General features: G+C 39.1%; 1 protein-coding gene across 4 annotated transcripts in view; it reads left to right on the forward strand.

Moving 5' to 3' along the window:
- Positions 1-20,288, forward strand: part of LOC128859881 (ecdysone-induced protein 74EF-like) — a 190,221-nt gene that overhangs the window by 63,871 nt on the left and 106,062 nt on the right. For 3 of the 4 annotated variants that reach the window (XM_054097012.1, XM_054097013.1, XM_054097014.1), the window contains exons 4-6: positions 14,539-15,251; positions 15,362-15,550; positions 15,654-16,116. In XM_054097012.1, coding sequence (XP_053952987.1) covers positions 15,165-15,251; positions 15,362-15,550; positions 15,654-16,116 — 739 coding nt within the window. In that variant the 5' untranslated portion in view covers positions 14,539-15,164. The remainder of the gene's footprint in view (positions 1-14,538; positions 15,252-15,361; positions 15,551-15,653; positions 16,117-20,288) is intronic. The other variant, XM_054097015.1, reaches the window with a different exon arrangement.

Below are 20,288 nucleotides of genomic sequence, written 5' to 3' on the forward strand. Positions count from 1 at the left end.
AAAACATTCGTAAGTACAAGGAATAGAGTTAAGAGATTGTAGCTTGCGCGTGACCATCTCAACACGTCTTTTTTGGTCAAAATTAGCTTTATTCATTACTGTAATTTTCATCAAGAACAACGCAATCATTCCAGCGGCGCTCTAATATTTCAATACCACTTTTGTACAACGACTTATCTTTTGCCTCAAAATAGGTTCCAGCGATAACCTCTTCATTTGATCATTTTTTAAGCCTACGAACAGCCAGTAGTCACGGGAAGCCAAATCTGGTGAATACGATGGATGCGGGAGCAATTCGAAGTTCAATTTGTAGTTTTGCCATTGTTTTGATTGACTTGTGACACATTGTTTTTGGTCAACAGTGAACAAATGGGACACCCACTTGAACAGAGCTTTCTCATAATCAAATATCTTCTTCTTCTTCTTTATTGGCTCTATAACCGCTTACGCGATTTTGGCCGAGTTTAACAAAGCGCGCCAGTCATTTCTTTCTTGTGCTAACCGGAGCCAGTTGGACACACCAAGTATAGCCAAGTCCTTCTCCACCTGATCTTTTCAACGCAGAGGAGGCCTTCCTCTTCCTCTGCTACCACCAGCTGGTACCGCAACGAATACTTTCAAAGCCGCTATGTCTATGTCGTCGTAAAGCTCATACAGCTCATCGTTTCATCGCCTGCGATATTCGCTGTTGCCAACGTGCAAAGGTCCAAAAATCTTACGCAGAATCTTTCTCTCGAACACTCCAAGCGTCGCTTCATCGGATGTTGTCATCGTCCAAGCTTCTTCATAGCCCAAAGTAGCACTTGTTGGCAAGAGAGATTCTACGTTGGATTTCAAGGCTGACATTGTTATCGGTGTTAATGCTGGTTCCTAAATAAACGAAGTCTTTTACAACCTCGAAATTATAACTGTTAACAGTGACGTGGGTGCCGATACGCGAGTGCGCCGACTGTTTGTTTGAAGACAGGAGGTACTTCGTTTTGTCCTCGTTCACCACCAGACCCATTCAAATATCTACGTATGCAATATAAAGCCAACACGTTCTTTTGATATCTTTACGATATCATATTAACTCACGCAACTTCCCTGTTCGATTTTTCAAAACGAGTTTTTGGATTTTTTTGGTGTTGACGTTTTATTGTTGTTTCTAATGGAGCGGATTTCCCATAACACTTTTCAAGCCATTGCTGTGCTTGAACGGTATTTTTCCCATCAAAAACCAGTGTAAAATTAAAACATGAAATTTTTTTTGAACCATTCTTTTTAAAATAAATAAACAAATGAATAGAATGTCATGTCTTTTTAAGGTTAGTATTAACTGGAAAAGAGGTGAATGCAATAAAAGTAGTGGCATCTATATATTAAGCCTGGGAATTTTCAGGCCATGTATTAAATAGAACCCCAGAAATATTACTAGGTGAAGTCAAAAATAAACAAGAGTGAGCTAAAGTAGAAATGACAGGAACTTTGTTCTGATAACTTCGAGTTTATTTATTCAAAATAGGCTTCGATACAATGTTTGGCGCGATCTAAAAGTTCTTCGAAAGAGTGTTTCAGGTCATTGACCCGAACGTGCTTCAGGATGTTGGTACAAGCCTTTTGGATGGCGTCTACGGATGCAAAACGTTGTCCTTTCATGACCAATGATGAGGTCTTTCGAATGTTGAATTCTGAGCGGTTTTTGGTCCTCAGTTCACTTGTGCGAAATGAAACATGAAACGTGCAGAGACCTTTCGTAAGCCCAAATGATCAGTTAAAGTGCGATAAATCGATGTTTTGGAGATATTCAACTCCGATTGCATGAACTTCAACAATGATTTCGGTTCATTTTTGATAGATTTACGAACAATTTCTATGGAATTTTCGGTGACTACTGATTTTGGGCGGCTCGTGTGTTCATTGTCATTTATGTCCTCACAACCATCTCTGAAATTTGTAAACCACTCATGAACTCTGGCACGAGATAGACAATCACCACTGTAAACTTTTTTCATCAATTCAAATGTTTCGGTAAACGTTGTACCGATTTTAAAACAAAATTTGATATTAGCTCTTTGTTCGAAACTCATTTTTGCATCGATGATTTTACGAACAATGATTTTACTTATTTTTGTATCGATGACATAAACATAGTGACACTTTAGACGCAATAACTTCTCTTCCACTGAACCGAATATCATCAAGCTTTTACTGGAAGTCAGCTAGGGATGTAACTTTCAACCCACTAACTCATTAAAAAGATATATACCTATGTAAATGCCCCACGGTGCTGAAACTCCTGCACAATCATCGGATTTGAACGTCATCGAAACATACTTGAAGAGTGGAAGCAAATTTGTCCAGAATACATAAAAAAATGGGTTGGCTCCATGCCACGTAGACTTCAAGCTGTAATGAAAATAAAGTATAGTTGCTATTGTTTAACTGTATCATTTAAGCTGCGGCGTGAATTCTCTGCATGTTTTTATTATTTTTTTTTGTTTTTTGCTTTACAATAAAATGAGTGGAATACACAAAATGAGTGAATTTACAAAACATCATTTTTGTACCAAATAAGGTGTCAGTGACTGTGTATATAATTACCCACCTCTAAGAAAGCGTATCATTAACACTTCATCACATTCCTTAGAATTATTAACAATAAAAGTAAAGTTGTCCAAGTTATATTGATAAATATGAGACGACAAAGAACAGCAAGATCCCTAGTTGCCAATAGCAATGCGAAATCAGTCAATAAGCATCTTAAAATGTATCTTCAAAATTCTTCTGGCATTAGCACAAAATGTAATGCTGTAAGAGCACTGAGTTCTAAACTGGAGTACGATATCTTTGTCATCATCAAAACTTGGTTGACCTCTAACTTTTTTGACGCGTAATTATTTGACACGAATCGGTTCGTTGTTTTTCGCAAGGACAGGGATGCAATTAAAGCTGGACATACGAGAGGTGGCGGTGTACTTATTGCTGTTTAACGCAAATACGTGAATAATGTATCTTTAATAGCGCTCGATAATGATGATACTTTATGTTACTTGACCAGTTTCGTGTCAGAGTACGTGAGTCTGCGCATTACGGATCATTATTTATAATTTCATCGTAAATACTATCATACCTAATACTTTAGAAAATCTTTATAAATCCCATATTGGTAATATTATTGTACATCTTTTGTACTTAATAAGATGGATAATAATCAAAAATGTATTCTAGGAGCTTTTACTCTTAGCGATATTAATTGGTCTCATGCTTATTGTTCCGCGGGTCTCATGCCTGCCAACTTATCTAAGTTTTTCGAAGCATATTTTATAGACAATATCTTAAGCTTAAATCTAATACGAATCAATAATTTTGCAAACAAGATCGATAATTTATTAAATCTTAATTTCCTGAGTGATAAATATTTAAAATTTAAAAATCTATGGAACAAGTTTTACAAAAAAATTTTTCAGACCAATAGCCAGTCGTCCTATGATAAATACCAGCATTATATGAAGGAATTCAACTGTTTGGACAGGTTATTTTACGGAAACTACATCGCTAATTTTGAATCAAACCTAAAGACGTCCCAACCGAAGACGTTTTTCAATAACGAATTTGTAAGCACTTCCAGTGCTGCTGCTAATGTGTTCGCAGACCTTTTCAAATTCAATTTTGTGTGTGATGATGATGTTCCTCATTTTGACTCTTCACCTGATATTAATTCTATGCTTAATTTTGGGTCGATGTTCACTTCAGTTGATGATATCTCTTTTGCTATACTTAAACTAAAAAACTCGTCTAAGGCAGACGTTGACGGTATATCGACCGTTTTGTTAAAATGCTGCCATGCGCTAGTGGTACCTCTAGAAATACTATTCAATATGTCACTTCGCAGAGTATTTATTCATACAAATGTGGAAACAAGAGTGACGTATGCAATTATAGGCTTATATCGAAACTCTCTAATATTTCTTAGTTATTCGAATGCATAGTTAAGATTAAGATTTATTCCTCCGTTAAAAGTTTAACTTCATCTAACTAACATGGTTTTGTCTCGGCGTGTTCTTCAGTTTCGAACCTCTTTTTTTTAGTGAATACTGTATCTCAGCGTTCTCTTCTAGATGTCAAGTGGACTGCATCTACACAGATTTCTCCAGAGCATTCGATAGTCTCTCATAAGGTACTGACTCATAAACTAGCTTACCTAGGTTTCACTCTATTGTTTTTTTTTTTTTGATTGGCTTAAGTCGTACTTAAGCAATAGGTGGTGGGTTGCCTCTATAGACGGCGTTTCATCTGAACACTTACTACGTGCAATGTTCATCGTCCCTCAGGACAGTATTCTAGATTGCTCCGTTTCGTATTGTTCGTTAATAAAATTATTTCGAGATTTTTAAATACTCAGTTTCTGTTATGACTTGAAGACTTACTCGTTGATAAATTCCGCGGATGATATGTTGAATCTTTAAGCTAAGATTGACAGTCTTGATTCGTGGTGCGCTAGATTTCATCTTTGCTTAAATATTAAAAATTGCTTTCATGCCAATTACTCAAAATCGCGTTTATTTATGAAAGCTCTTATAATATGTATTGCTAGCATGTCCAGACTGCTGATCAAATAAATGACCTCGGGGTTTTTTTATACGAATTTTACATTCATTAATAACATTAAGGAGGATGGTTCCATGTGTAGAAGTCCACGCAAGTGGGGAAAGTTACTGATCGCCATTCACTTGGGAGTGGCCAGGACGATTCTTCTACATATGGTTCAAGCAGCTCACAACGGCCGGGATTAGCCCACGTATCCTCTGGGTAGCTTCCGAACACCCGTTCGGGAGTGAGCTAAAGTGAGAAGGCGAAACATTCCAGGATAGCTGGTTGTGCGTTGGGTTTGGGACCCGCCACTTAAAAATCGCCCCCAATGAAAACTTTAAAAAAGCCTCGGATGAGACCTCCCTATACTGATGACGACCCCTGCAAACGAACTAAGGACTATGATTTGAGGGCATGCACCTGGAATGTCCGGTCCCTTAATGGGGAGGGTGCCTCTGCCCGGCTGGTTGATGTCCTCGTGAGAGTAAAGGCTGACATCACTGCCATCCAAGAGATGCGATGGACGGGGCAAGGAAAGAAAACCATAGGACCTTGCGACGTCTACTACAGCTGCCATGTAAAGGAGCGCAAATTCGGTGTCGGATTTGTTGTGGGAGAGAGACTTCGTCGCCAAGTACTGTCGTTCACTCCGGTGGACGAGCGTCTCGCAACAATCCGCATCAAAGCCCGTTTTTTTAACATATCGCTAATTTGCGCCCACGCCCCGACGGAAGAGAAGGACGATGCGACCAAAGATTCTTTCTATGAGCGCCTGGAACGTTCCTATGAGCGCTGCCCCCGCCACGACATAAAAATCGTGCTTGGCGACTTCAACGCCAGGGTGGGCAAGGAGGGAATTTTTGGTCCCACAGTCGGAAAATTCAGCCTACACAACGAAACATCCGGTAACGGACAGAGGCTGATCGACTTCGCCGGGGCCCGAAACATGGTAGTCTGCAGCACCAGATTCCAGCATAAAAAGATACACCAAGCTACCTGGCTGTCCCCTGATCGAAAAACGCGAAACCAGATCGATCATGTTGTGATAGATGGAAGACACGCTTCTAGTGTATTAGATGTACGTACGATCCGAGGACCCAACATTGACTCGGATCACTACCTTGTTGCAGCCAAACTGCGCACGCGCCTCTGTGCAGCAAAAAACGTGCATCTACCTACGCAAAGAATGTTCGACCTCGAAAAGCTGCAATCACAACAGACAGCCAGAAGATTCGCCACTCGACTCTCACTCCTGCTCTCAGAGAGTACTGCCCAACAAACCGGCATCCACGAACAATGGAGCAACATTTCTCGTTCTCTACGTACCGCCGCCGAAGAAGAAATCGGATTCCGGCGAGCCCGAAAAAACAATTGGTACGACGAGGAATGTCACGCTGCCGCAGAAAGAAAGGCTGCCGCCTATAGAGCCCCGCTGCGATCGGGCGCAACGCGAGCCATGTGGGATCGCTACAGAGAGCTGAAAAAGGAAGAGAGACGTATTATCCGACAGAAGAAACGAGAGGCCGAAATACGTGAGTGCGAAGAGCTTGAGATGCTGGCCAACAGGAACAACGCCCGAAAATGCTACCAGAAAGTTCGGCGGCTTACAGAAGGTTTTAAGACCGGGGCGTTTTCCTGTAAGAACAAAGACGGCGAACTGGTGACCGACGTACAGAGCAATCTTAAATTATGGAGGGAACACTTCTCGAACCTATTAAACAGTGACAGCTGCGCATGTCACCGAGAAAGTGAAGATCCCGATACCCCAATCGTTGACGACGGAATTGTCGTTCCGCTACCCGATCATGACGAGGTGAGAATAGCGATAACGCGGCTAAAGAACAACAAAGCCGCGGGCGCCGACGGACTGCCGGCTGAGCTATTCAAACATGGCATCGAGGAGCTGGTAAGGTGCATGCATCAGCTCCTATGCAAAATATGGTCGGATGAAAGCATGCCTGCCGATTGGAATTTAAGTGTGCTCTGCCCAATCCATAAGAAGGGCGATCCTGCAATTTGTGCCAATTACCGCGGGATTAGTCTTCTAAATATCGCCTATAAGGTTCTAGCGAGCGTATTGTGTGAAAGGCTGAAGCCCACCGTCAACCAACTGATTGGACCTTATCAGTGTGGCTTCAGACCTGGAAAGTCTACCATCGACCAAATATTCTCAATACGCCAAATCTTGGAAAAGACCCATGAAAGGAGAATCGACACACACCATCTTTTCGTCGACTTCAAAGCTGCATTCGACAGTACGGAAAGGAGTTACCTGTATGCCGCGATGTCTGAATTTGGTATCCCCGCAAAACTAATACGGCTATGTAAGATGACGTTGCTCAACACCAACAGCGCCGTCAGAATTGGAAAGGACCTCTCCGAGCCGTTTGATACCAAACGAGGTTTCAGACAGGGTGACTCGCTGTCGTGTGACTTCTTTAACCTGATGTTGGAGAGCATCGTGCGAGCCGCAGAACTTAATCGCTCAGGCACAATTTTTTATAAGAGCGTACAATTGCTGGCGTATGCCGATGATATTGACATCATCGGCCTTAACAACCGCGCTGTTAGTTCTGCCTTCTCCAAACTGGATAAAGAGGCAAAGCGAATGGGTCTGGTGGTGAACGAGGACAAAACGAAGTACCTCCTGTCTTCAAACAAACAGTCGGCGCACTCGCGTATCGGCACCCACGTCACTGTTGACAGTTATAATTTTGAGGTTGTAAAAGACTTCGTCTATTTAGGAACCAGCATTAACACCGATAACAATGTCAGCCTTGAAATCCAACGTAGAATCTCTCTTGCCAACAAGTGCTACTTTGGACTAAGTAGGCAATTGAGTAGTAAAGTCCTCTCTCGACGAACAAAACTAACACTCTACAAGACTCTCATCATGCCCGTCCTAACGTATGGCGCAGAAGCTTGGACGATGACAACATCCGATGAAGCGACGCTTGGAGTGTTCGAGAGAAAGATTCTGCGTAAGATTTTTGGACCTTTGCACGTTGGTAATGGCGAATATCGCAGACGATGGAACGATGAGCTGTATGAGCTTTACGACGACATAGACATAGCGCAGCGAATAAAGATCCAGCGGCTACGTTGGCTGGGTCATGTCGTCCGAATGGATACAAACGCTCCGGCTCTGAAAGTATTCGATGCGGTACCATCCGGTACCGATGGTAGTAGCAGAGGAAGAGGGCGGCCTCCTCTGCGTTGGAAAGATCAGGTGGAGAAGGACTTGGCTTCACTTGGTGTGTCCAACTGGCGCCGGTTAGCACGAGAAAGAAACGACTGGCGCGCTTTGTTAAACTCGGCCAAAATCGCGTAAGCGGTTATAGCGCCAATTAAGAAGAAGAATAACATTAACACATTAACTAAATTGATTAAAATGGTTTTTAAATAAATATGAACACTTCAAATATGAAACGGAAATATTTATATTTCCACTCAGTGGGATGTGAGATGATAAAAATAATTAATTAACTTATTATCAAAATTTACAGAAATCTCTTCAATTCTGAGTGCACAACACCATGATAATCAAAGAAAACGAGTAGCATGTCTTTCACTTTTGACCGATTTTGATGCGGTTTTTTGGGTTTCGGCTCATGTGGATAGCCTCATCACCTGTTATGATGCGCTGTATAGACGGGATCCGAATTCATTTACTCAAGCATATCTTCAGCCACCTTCTTCCGATGAATTTTTTAGAAGAAATTCAACTCTCTTGGAACGAGTCGAGCAGCCATGTGTCTCATGCCCAATTGATTGTGTAAAGTGTTGCGAATTGATTCGTGAGACACGCTAAGGTCAAAAGCTATCTCCCTCAAATTTATGGTAAATGATGGTTTTCCAGCACAATTTCTTTGTTTTTTTCGACGTTTTCATCCATTGAAGACGTTGATAGGCGATCAGATCTGGGCAAATCTTCCAAGACTTCTCAGCCCTCTGCAAAAGCCCTCTGGAATGTTTGAGCCCCTTGGTAGTTTTCTAAAAAGCAAAAACGTGTTATGTCCGTTATAAATTACGCAAAATTACTGAAATTTGGTAGAAATAATAAACCCAAAAACAGAAATACGATGAAAGCAGAATGTTGAAAATCAGGCAGTGCCACGATCGTTTTTTTTTTCTACTTAAATATTACTGAGATCTAATAAAAACGACGCGACTGTTTATATGTTTAATCTAAATTTCCATCCGTCTGATGTACATTGCCTATGAATTTTTTTGATTCCAAAAATTAACAATCACCCTGAATAAAATCTGATTCAAATGTTCGCGGGTATATAAAGCTCGATCTGGATAGCTCTTGTTATTGTTACGGTTGGCCTAAAAGAGCGCGCCTCATCTTCGAAGTCCTTATGACCAGAACTTTGTTCGTAGTTTTGCTGAAAAATTTATCGAATTTTCTCTTAGTTTATCTCCTTTGCGGTAATCAAATGGCTTGACGCGTGATAATGGTATTTTTGAGTGCGTAGGTTCAAATCTCCCGCATAAAATACCAAAATGATAGGAAAACATTTTTTCTAATAGCGGTCGCCCCTCGACAGGCAGTAGCAAATCTGCGAGGGTATTTCTGCCATGCAAAAGCTCCTCATAAAAAAATATTTGCCATTCGAAGTCGACTTAAAACTGTAGGCCCCTCCGTTTATGGAACAACATCAAGACGCACGCCACGAATTGGACGAAGAGCTCGGCCAAACACCCAAAAATATACATATATTTATTACCTCCATTTTGGAACACTGTAGTTCACCACTGGCTTCACCAACTAAAAAACTATCAAAGAACTGTTTTGAAACGTAACGTACGGATATCTAGCGGAAAATGGTCAGAACTTTTTACTTGTCCAAATATTTACAATAATTGAACATATAAAATTGCGATATTTTCGTTTAGTTATCTAGAGATCCAATTAACCCATACTCGCTTAATTAACTATTTTGTAAAATTACAGTAGTCCTATTTAGTTAATCAGTCTAGTTATTTTTTTTTAATTAGAAAAAATCAGCAAAAATCAATTTTTTCGTTTACTCTGTGTTTGTTATTTATAGAACACGATTTCATTCATGTGGTTCGCTTGGTGGCGGTTTCTGGTTCTAGCTCACAAATGGCTTGCTCGATATTCGCCTTAGTAGCCTGAATCGTTAATGGATGGTTCGCTTATCATCAGTCATTCACGGCACCTCACATAAAAAAGTCTAACGGCGTCAAATCTAAACTCCAATCGCTAAAACCAAAGACCGACTTACTCCATGTCTTTAACATTCAGCCAGAAAAAATGGTTTGTCATGTCTCTGTATCGCTCACCGTTGACCGAAGTGGTGATTCCAGCAGCACCATACTCTCTGGGGACGGATTGGCTACTCGACAATCATTTGCGGAGTTTTCGATGCCCAGATGTGGCACTTTGCCTGTTAATGCAACCGTGGAGCTGATTTTTGTAAAAATTTGAATTGAAATTATAGTAATTGTAAGCTTAAAGTCATCGATGTTTAAAATAAAATTTTTTCAATTACAGTTTTATGTAATGGATTTTTCTGAGAAAAACTCTCAAGTTTTTTGCTACGAGTACAATCGTTAAAATTGTTAATATATTTCCCGAACAGCCCTACTTTTCTGCAGATTTATTATTAATTTTTTATTATTAATAATAGTTTTTACCACCGGACAACCGACAATGCTTTGGAAATCTGTATTGAAATTTTACATTTTATTTTAGACATTATTTCATATAAAGAGCAGAAAAATTATTTTTAGTCAGTAAAATCTACTTTATAAAGTAAATATAAAAGCAGTGCTTTGCAACGATTACAGTAATAAGTAAAAAAGATTGGACAAGAATTAAAGTAATCCTTCGTCGGATGAGCTTTCGACTTTTTCAAAACTATTGTACAATGACTGTAATCGTAATCGAAGTTGTTCGATAAATGATTGCTTTAATTGTAATTGGAATTCCTTAGTTTTTTTTTAGTAATCGTAGTCTCTATCGCCCAGTTCTGTTTAAAAATAATACGAGGATGACGATAAAATTTAATATTATGCACATGTCGATGAAGAAAAAGATGCAGGCAAATTGAAATACTTAATACAAATAAGGCCAAGAGTAATACAGGGTCCGCCATATAACTTTACGGAATTAAAAATGCTATAAAAAGAAACTACTCAAACTGTTTTTTTTATTTTGAAGTACAATCTTTCCGGTTAATGATGGAACACAACTTCATTCATATGGCTGCCTTGGCTAGCCATGCACCATCCCATACGATCGGTCCAATTTTTCAACACATTTTCGATTGTATGCGGCTGTATTTCAGCTATGACATCGCGTATGTTGGTCTTCAGTGCATCAATTGTTGCTGGTTTGTTGGCATAACACTGGTCTTTGACGGCACCCCAAAGATAATAATCCAACAGCGTCAAATCGCAGCTCCGAGGCGGCCAAACGATATCAGAATTTCGGCTGATAATGCGATCTTCGAAGACAGTGCGCAAAAGATTGATCGTAGCATTCGTTGTGTGGCAAGTAGCGCCATCTTGTTGGAACCAAATGCCAGCAATATCCTCCTCTTCAATTTCTCGGAACAAACATTCGTTCAACATGGCCCGGTAACGCTCTCCATTGACGATTACGGCCACTCCTCGCTCATTTTCGAAGAAAAATGGACCAATGATGCCTCTCGACCAAAATCCGCACCAAACAGTGACTCGTTGTGAATGCATCGGCTTTTCTTCGAGTGCGTGCGGGTTTTCTGAGCCCCAAATGCGGCAATTTTGCTTGTTAACATACCCGCCGAGATGAAAATGAGCTTCATCCCATTGCCGTACGTAATTTTCGTACACATTCTGCAACACTACCATGATTTTCAACGTAATGTCGCAATATTTCCCAGCGTTCTTTGAGCGTATACACAACCATTTTCGTTCAGCGGAAGAATAAAACTAATTTTCTGTCAAATCAGATGGCAGCTAAGTGTTACCATTCTTCAAATAATACTTAGTTCAAATCCGTAACGATAAATGGGGGGCATAAAAAGAAAGACGAAGATAAGGATAAAGAGCATGATATAAATAGAGATAAATATAGAGATAGAGAAACGATAAAGATACAAATAAAGCTGGTTGCACGTCAACCACTGATAATTTAGTTTTTAATGATTTCTCTTCCTTGAACTAAAAATGAAGCACATTGTTGAGGTTGTACACCACGCAGAAGCTTCCAATAAAACAGGCGCACGCGGCCTCCAAATGCACTTGCCATTTGATTCAGGTTACATCCAAATCGCCCGGAAGTAGTGATTATATTTGAATTTTTACTTTACTGATTACTTTTTAATTTTACAATATTTTTTTTTGTCCGTAACTAAAGATTATTTCTTAATTAATTTCATTTATTTTAAATGTATTTTAAAGAACAGTAGAAACTCGATTCTTGCATGTAATGAAAACTTGGCTCGATGCAGGTTACTGAGGTTTTTTCCATACAAATTAAAATAGTTTTTTTTACTTATAGCAATCGAAGTTTATTTGTTTTTATTATATTAATTGCTTATATTGTCTCCTCCGATGTAATTTTATTCATATTTAGCATCACGCCATTAGTTCCTTTACCTTTTTAGTAAGTCTTATAACGTTTTGATCCATGCGCTGTATTAGAGCCGTACGTATGGATGGAAAGCACATTACCGATATTTGGCCGCCGTGTTTCTCTAAATCGCCTTCTTTGGGGTGGCATGGAACATTGTCAATAAGAAGAGGTGATTTTTCCGGAAGATTTTGTGCACAAAGGATCTCTTTTCATCTTCTTCTTCTTAATTGGAGCGATAACCGCTTACGCGATTTTAGCCGATTTAACAAAGTGCGCCAGTCGTTTCTTTCTCGTGTAAACCGGCGCCAGTTGGACGCACCAAGTGACGCCAAGACCTTCTTTACCTGATCTTCCCAACGCAGAGGAGGCATCGAATACTTTCAGAGCCGGGGTGTTTGTATCCAGTCGGACGACATAACCCAGCCAACGAAGCCGCTGGATTTCTATACGCTGCCCTATGATTATGTCGTCGTAAAGCTCATACAGCTCATCGTTCGATCGCTTGCGATATTCGCCGTTGCCAACGTGCAAAGGATATTGTCATCGTCCGGACGGGCATGATGAGAGCCTTGTAGAGTGTTAGTTTTGTTCGTTGAGAGAGGATTTTACTACTCAATTACCTACTTAGTCCAAAGTAGCACTTGTTGGCAACTAGTTGGATCTACGTTGGATTTCAAGACTGACATTGTTATAGGTATTAGTACTGGTTCCTAAATAAACGAAGTATTTTACAACCTCGAAATCATAACTGTCAACAGTGCCGTGGGTGCCGATACGCGAGTGCGCCGACTGTTTGTTTGAAGACAGGAGATGCTTCGTTTTGTCCTCGTTCATCACCAGACCCATTGCCTCTTTATCCAGTTTGGAAAAAACAGAACTAATAGCGCGGTTGTTAAGGCCGATGATGTCAATATCATCGGCATACGCCAACAGTTGTACGCTATTATAAAATATTGTGCCTGAGCGATTAAGTTCTGCAGCTCATACGATCATCTCCAACATTAGGTTAAAGAAGTCACACGACAGCGAGTCACCTTGTTTGATAACTCTTTGGTATCAAACGGTTCGGCTGGTATTCAGCAAGTCATTTTGCATAGCCGTATTAGTTTTTCAGAGATACCAAACTGAGACATCGTGGCAAGGAACCCTATTGGGGATATTTAGAATTAATAAGATTAATATAATTGGCACAGATTGCAGGATCACCCTTCCTATGGATTGGGCAGAGCACACTTAATTTCCAATCGATAGGCATGCTTTCATCCGACCATATTTTTCACAGAAGCTGATGCATGCACCTTACTAGCTCCTCGCCGCCATATTTGAATAGGTCAGCCGGCAGTCCGTCGGCTCCCACGGCTTTGTTGTTCTTTAGCCGTGATATTGCTATTCTCACCTCGTCATGGTCGGGTAACGGAACGACAATTCCGTCGTCAACGATTGGGGTATCGAGATCTTCACATTCTCTATGACATGCGCAGCTGTCACTATTCAATGGGTTCGAAAAGTGTTCCCTTCATAATTTAAGTATACTCTGTATGTCAGTCACCAGATCGCCGTCTTTTGCTTACAGGAAAAGGAACTCTTTTATCTGTTTATTTGAGCAGTTTTTGATTAAAACAGGATTCATTGTTTTGACAAAAAATGAACAAACCTCTGGAAAAATTGTTTTGTGAAATTATTCTTCAAACACAGCAAAGGCCATTCAAGCACTTTTATTTCTTTTGTAGCCAACAAATAGTACATTTTTTATGTCGGAAAGGCATCGACGGTACTTCCCCGAGTTTTATTCTCAAAAATACTACGTAAAAATAGCAAAAGAGAAAGACAAAAAAAATGTTTAAGTACCGAGGAAAAAGTTTCTAATGTCGCGAGTACTGAGTACGCAATGAAAAAATATGTGTCGCAAGTATCGAGTTTCTACTGTGTTTCTGAAATGTTTGAACCTAAATCGTTTAGTCTCGACTTGAGCAAAGAGTTATTTTTAAGTAAGAAATGAAAATTAAATAATTATTATTATTTTTGAGTAAAATTTCAAAATACTAACTGAACTAGCAAACGGTTTCAATTCATTAAAAATAAAATATGTATGTTAGAGAGATGCTCGGTGTTGTGGCAGGACAAGATATTCCTCAATCATTGTAATTGTATTCACCACATCAGCCTCACATTTCAATAATTCAGCAAAACATCTTTTTCTACAATTTTCATAATTGAGGAAAAATACGTCAAATTTAAACGAATCCCATATTCGCACATAAAATAATTAAGTGTGTTCTTTTCTTGCTCATACATTGTGTGCTTATAATTCTCCATTTTAGTACTTATTTTTTAAATACCCACACTAAGCATTTTTTCTGTATATCTCATTTCAGAATATCTGGCGTTTTATATCACCAATTGCTGTTCCAAAAACCTGATCTTATAAGCATTCGGTAAATTAGATAAGTTTCGAAATATAAAATCAAAGACGAAAAAACCACAATTTTTAAAGAAACTCCAATGCCGTGATATTAGAAATATTTTCGATTTTTACTATTATATACACTATTTACAATTTATCGGAAACTATATTCGTCCAAAATTGTTTAGTAGTTATATGTACATTGCGGACTTTTTGTACAAAGAAAAATTTTTATTGAAGTAAGCAAACAAAGTAGTGATTAGCCTGATAAATACAATAAATTCCGTCGTAAGTAAAGTGCCTCCAAATTCTACATACAAAAAAGGAAATTTCATCAAAAACAATAAGTGCTTTAGTAAAGAATAATATAGAATTAATAAGAGGAAAGGAGTATAACGTACACCAAAATATCGTAACTTTCTAAGCCGCTAAGATCGTTTATCCGAGACATATACCAGCACTGCCCTAACGTTAATACGGTTGAGTCAAGCCAGTTACAGCACTGCATTATTCACAGTGGGAAATATTTCAACGAAAGTGCCACACAAACACACACTGGCACTGGCGGAAGTTTGCAGTGGCTCTGCCTTATCGGCAATGCCATTTATCGATGACGCACTCCTTTGGTGTCCGGATAATGATGGTCGTATGGTTGGTGGCTTAGATATTGCACCATGCATGCAAGTAAGTATATGCTGCCTAAAAGTAGGCAACACTTAAGTCGTCGATAACGTAGGTTTTTGCATTGCATTATCATGTTTTTCCACTGTTTTGTGTTACTTCCGCTCTTTAAGGAGGAAGCTGCCACTAGTAACAACAATGAGAATGTGAACGAAACGACGCAACTGGATGAACGCAACACGGAGCTCAATTCTCTTGAACCGCTTTGTAATGAGTCTTCCGACGAACTATTTCGCCAATTGTCTGAAAGCAACTTCGAGATTGAGAGTTTGCTGTCTGATCTGGCAACAGTTGAGGTTAAAGTAAATAGCAATTTTAGTTAATTGAAATCAGCTTAACGTATAATTTTCCCCCAATCCCTCTTTTATTTCAATTCCTCTTCATCTCTTTGCAAATTAACTTAAGGAGGAGAACAACAACAGCATAGGCGAACAAGTGGCGGGCGTAACAACTAGTGATAGCTTTGTGCCATTGGAAGCTGCCGCTGTTGTCGCTTCCGGTGTACTTAGTCCTGCTTGCGCAAATACCAATGGATCAGCAGGTGGTGGGGACGTTGGTATAACGATAGAAGGTGCCGCCGAGTCCACCTTGCTAGCTCTAACCTCACACTGCGAATCGCTCACTGCGAAGCCAATAAACCAAAGTCAAAAAACAACCTCGAGTGGAAATATTGTCCGAGAGGAAGGCGTAAGAGGCGGTAATTCTTATATAAGTAGCAGCAATGACAGCGTGGAGCATGCGCATGAAACAAATGCACGACGTTTTTTAATCGCCTCCAACCCACTGCTAGCTGAAAAATTACTCGCTAAAAGTATACTCAACACAGATATCAGCAACAGTGCGACGGCGAAGACGACAGACTTCGATGGTAAGTAAAAGAAACTATAGGATTACCATGTTTTCAAAGACATTTGTCTACATATTAATGTTTCTGTACGGAATCAGAAACATTTTTGAGTCATAAAAACTTGATATAAATACTGGACAGCATGTTTGAAGGTCACGATTTAAAAAATCTCCTACGCGCACAAGTATATATGTATGTGTGTGTATTTATTTTTAAAGACTTTAAAATCGGATATTTTCAACCGCATGCTTCCCACCTTGAGCACTCTCGGTTGGTGGGGGAAAATAAAAGATAAATTAAGGATTTCCTTATTTGAAGAACTGCAGCATTTACAGCCGGAAATTCTGTAAATTGGTGTATTTTTGGCATATTATCCTTCTCCTCCCAACTCCACTCTTCCGAAAATGTTCCTACATTGTCTAAAAGTTCGGTTTCACTGAACTGATTACTTTCGTCGCACACGTTTTCGAATAGGTGCTTGTTAGGTATGGTTATAAAAAAAATTTAAGGGGAATTTTGGATTCTACGTCAAGCGTTTTGTGTTTCACAAAATTTAGCCTTAGCCTGGTGAAACACATATCAAATGACGTCGTCAAATTCGCTCAGAGCCGAATAACGGTCTGCTAGGTAGTACACCTCTAAAAATCTGTTCACCATGATTACCACTGTCGCATAAAAATCTACCACGGTTTTAGACATATCAGGTAATATTCCTACACCCCAGATCTATAAGTATATTTATTATACTCCCCTCAGAAAACATATAATAACTTCGATAGACCGATGTCACTAGTAAAATAACCGCTATTGCACTTCATTAGTATGTCGTGTCGTTCATTTACTTTGCGCGATACTGGCTGGATTGATTTATACAAATTACATTCTAACCCTTCCTAGAAGCATGCACACAAATATATCAAAGTAGTAGATTCGACATACTTTTCTCATAAAAAGCATCAACCCTCAATAATGGCAGGCGAGTGCAACTCGTCATAGTCAGTTTGCCCAAGGAAGTTCATGACGAGCTGGGGTTAAAGTAAAGGGTGGTTAAATTGTAAGGGCTGATGTTGAATGTAAACCACACCTAAAAGTCAAGCTTTTTTGTGCATTTCATTTGACATTTTTCAATTTTAGACTAACTCAATTTGAACCATGGAAAGATACACAATCGAGCAACGCGTTAAAGTTATTATGAAAACGGGCGTTCATATCGCGCACTTCGAGATTTTTTCGGTCAATTTAATCGTCCAAATGTGCGTACAATCGGAAAAATTGTGCAAAAGTTTGAGCAACCCGGGTTTCTAGGAGATGTGAAAACACCAGAGCATGCTCTTTACAGCTCGTACTGCAGAAAATATTACTATATATAGTGTGGTTGAAGAGCCGTCCACCTCAACTCCTCGTCGTGCCCAACAATTGCACCTCTCACGCTCGTCGTTGATGAACATTATGCACTTACACTCTTACAAGGTGCAATTGACTCAAGAGCTAAAGCCTCTTGACCATTTCAAGCGTCGTCAAAGGTCAGAATGGTGGCAGGAAATGGCAAAAGTGAATGACCAATTCTCGAAGAAAATCATCTTCAGTGTTGAGGCGCATTTTCACCTCAGCGGATTCGTCAATAAGCAGAATTGCCGTTTTGGGCGAATGGTAATCTAAGAGGGATTGCCGAAAAACCAATGCACCCACAAAGAGTGACTGTTTGATGCGGTTTATGGGCCGGCGGCATCATTGGGCCGTATTTTTTCCAAAATGAGGCCGGTCAGGCAGTTACTGTGAATAGTGTTCGCTATCGTCAGATGATAACGAACTTTTTATGGCCCGAATTGGAAGATATAGATGTGGACGATATGTGGCTTCAACAGGACGGTGCCACTTGTCACACAGCTAACGAAACAATGGCTCTTTTGCGTGAAAAATTTGATGGTCGAACCAAGATCATGTGATTTGACACCGTTGGACTTCTTTCTTTGGGGTTATTTGAAAGACAAGGTGTACGTCGATAAGCCAGCTACAATTCAAGAGCTAAAGGATGAGATTATTCGGCACATTAAAGGCATAGAACCTCAATTATGCCTCAGCGTCATCGAAAATTTGGACCATCGGATGGAGGTGTGCTGCCGAGACCGCGGCGGTCATTTGGCTAATATTTTTTTTCATACGTAATTGAGCCATACCAATATTATCATAATAAAGAGAAATGATAATAATTTCCTAAAAAAATTGTATTTTATTCAAAATCAAGACCGGCCCTTGAAACTTAACCACACTTTAATTTAGGACATTTTACCTACCAGCCCCAATGAGTATTACGTGAATCGAAAAATTGTACATACACTTCCCAATAAAGAGGAGAGCACATTGCCTATGCCACCCAGAGTGTACTCGCCTAAAATATTTATTTATTTATTAATCAACAAACAGGATGCTTACATACTATAGGTCTGTTCATGAAGCAACTAGTTTGTAACATTTGTTACAAATTATCACATTTTGGTGTTCATGTACCCAAAAAACTTGCAAAGTAGAAGAAAGTGAGAGAGTAAAATGGCATTTAATTTTGAGGGGAAGTTGCAAGGTACTTTTTTACTTGTAAGAATTTGCAAGTGAGAAAAACAGCTGATCGCAAAATAAAAACAAACACGAATTAAAATTGGCGAATTGCAATTGCTAATGGAATGTTTTTCATTTGACACCGACGATGGAATGCAACAAATTATTGTGGGCAAAATTTAATGATGTGATTCCGAAGCTCGTTATTTTGCGTTTTATTGGCTTTATTATTATTTTTTTAATTTAATGCGAGGGTAGCTCAAGTGAAAATATTTTTATTTTTTGTGATTTTTCCTGCCTGCAATTTAATCAGCTGTTCGTAAAACTTGCGAATTGTCACTGGTTTTGCATTCATGTACTTCTTTAGATCTTTTGAGAGAGAACTCTCAGAGATTAAGTAACTGGCAAGTTACTGGATAATTTTTACATGAACAGACCTTATATGATAGATAGATGCTCGTATAAACAAAGGGTTCATGACAAGAGCCTCTTGCGTGACTTCTTAAAAGAAGACTTTAGTAAGAAAAATCAAAGTCTAAGGAAGCAGAATAAGTATTAAATTTAGCTAGTGCCCTCCTAAGAAACCTTCATCCCATAAACCGGTTTAGCAATACGCACAAAAACAATTCATTACAACGAAAATTGCGTGAGGAAACAATAAAGTGAATTCTGTTGAGCAGATACGGACAATTTATTGCGCCCGCACAAATATCAAAGACAAAATCCATCTACAACAGAACACGCCTAGACTCTAAGGACATACGATTTATTAGTAAGCAACGAGAGCGATAGGACGGAAAGGGATCAATGAATTTCATCGAGCGCAAAGAAAAGCGTACAAAAGTTCTCTGAACCGACTTTCATCTATAAATGTAGACTATATGAAACGGTCTCCAAGCGAAAACAACGTATTCTATAGGAAATACTTCAAGCGTTCAGAAAAGTAACAAAGTGTCGCGATAGACAAAAAAAAAAAAGAAATATAAAACACAGCAGCAATTTTTAATTGATTAAAAATATTTATATTTTTTTTATTTGTTTCAGCAGATATTGTTGATTTCAAATCTTTCACTATGCAGACTCTAAAATGTGAGTAATTATTATATAATTGCAAAAATGTTTTGGAATCCTCATAATTTTTTCATTTGAATTGTAGTATCAATATTTTTCTATATATTTTGACCGCACTCGCAAACTTGTGTGACCTAATTAGAAAAGCTGGTGGGTCCTTATACATATTTTTCATTATGAATGTCTGTATCTCATGCAGTTCAGTTTTCTTAAGGTTCGCCGTCAGTTCCTAAGTATTTAGCATATTTTTCCTCCGAAAACTTCATTCAAAAGACAGTCATGATGAGAAACTTATAAAGGGCGGCTTTTGCTCGTCGGGAATGGAATTTACTCCTAACTCCCGTTTTTACCATTTGTATTTTTGTATTAAATACAATACCACTATACTCATATTCTGTCTAACCAAAATCTGCCTTGTTCATCTTAAATAATTTTGAAGTGCCCATTCGCAATTGACAAGTATTGTAAGTCGAGTTTATGAGTAGCAGCCAAAAGTAGAAAATATTGAATGTTTTAATAAAACTTGATAAAATAAAAAAATGGTATTTTAGTCTAGCTAATAAAAATTT

The sequence above is a fragment of the Anastrepha ludens genome, chromosome 4, assembly GCF_028408465.1.
Source record: "Anastrepha ludens isolate Willacy chromosome 4, idAnaLude1.1, whole genome shotgun sequence".
Taxonomy (NCBI): Eukaryota; Metazoa; Arthropoda; class Insecta; order Diptera; family Tephritidae; genus Anastrepha; species Anastrepha ludens.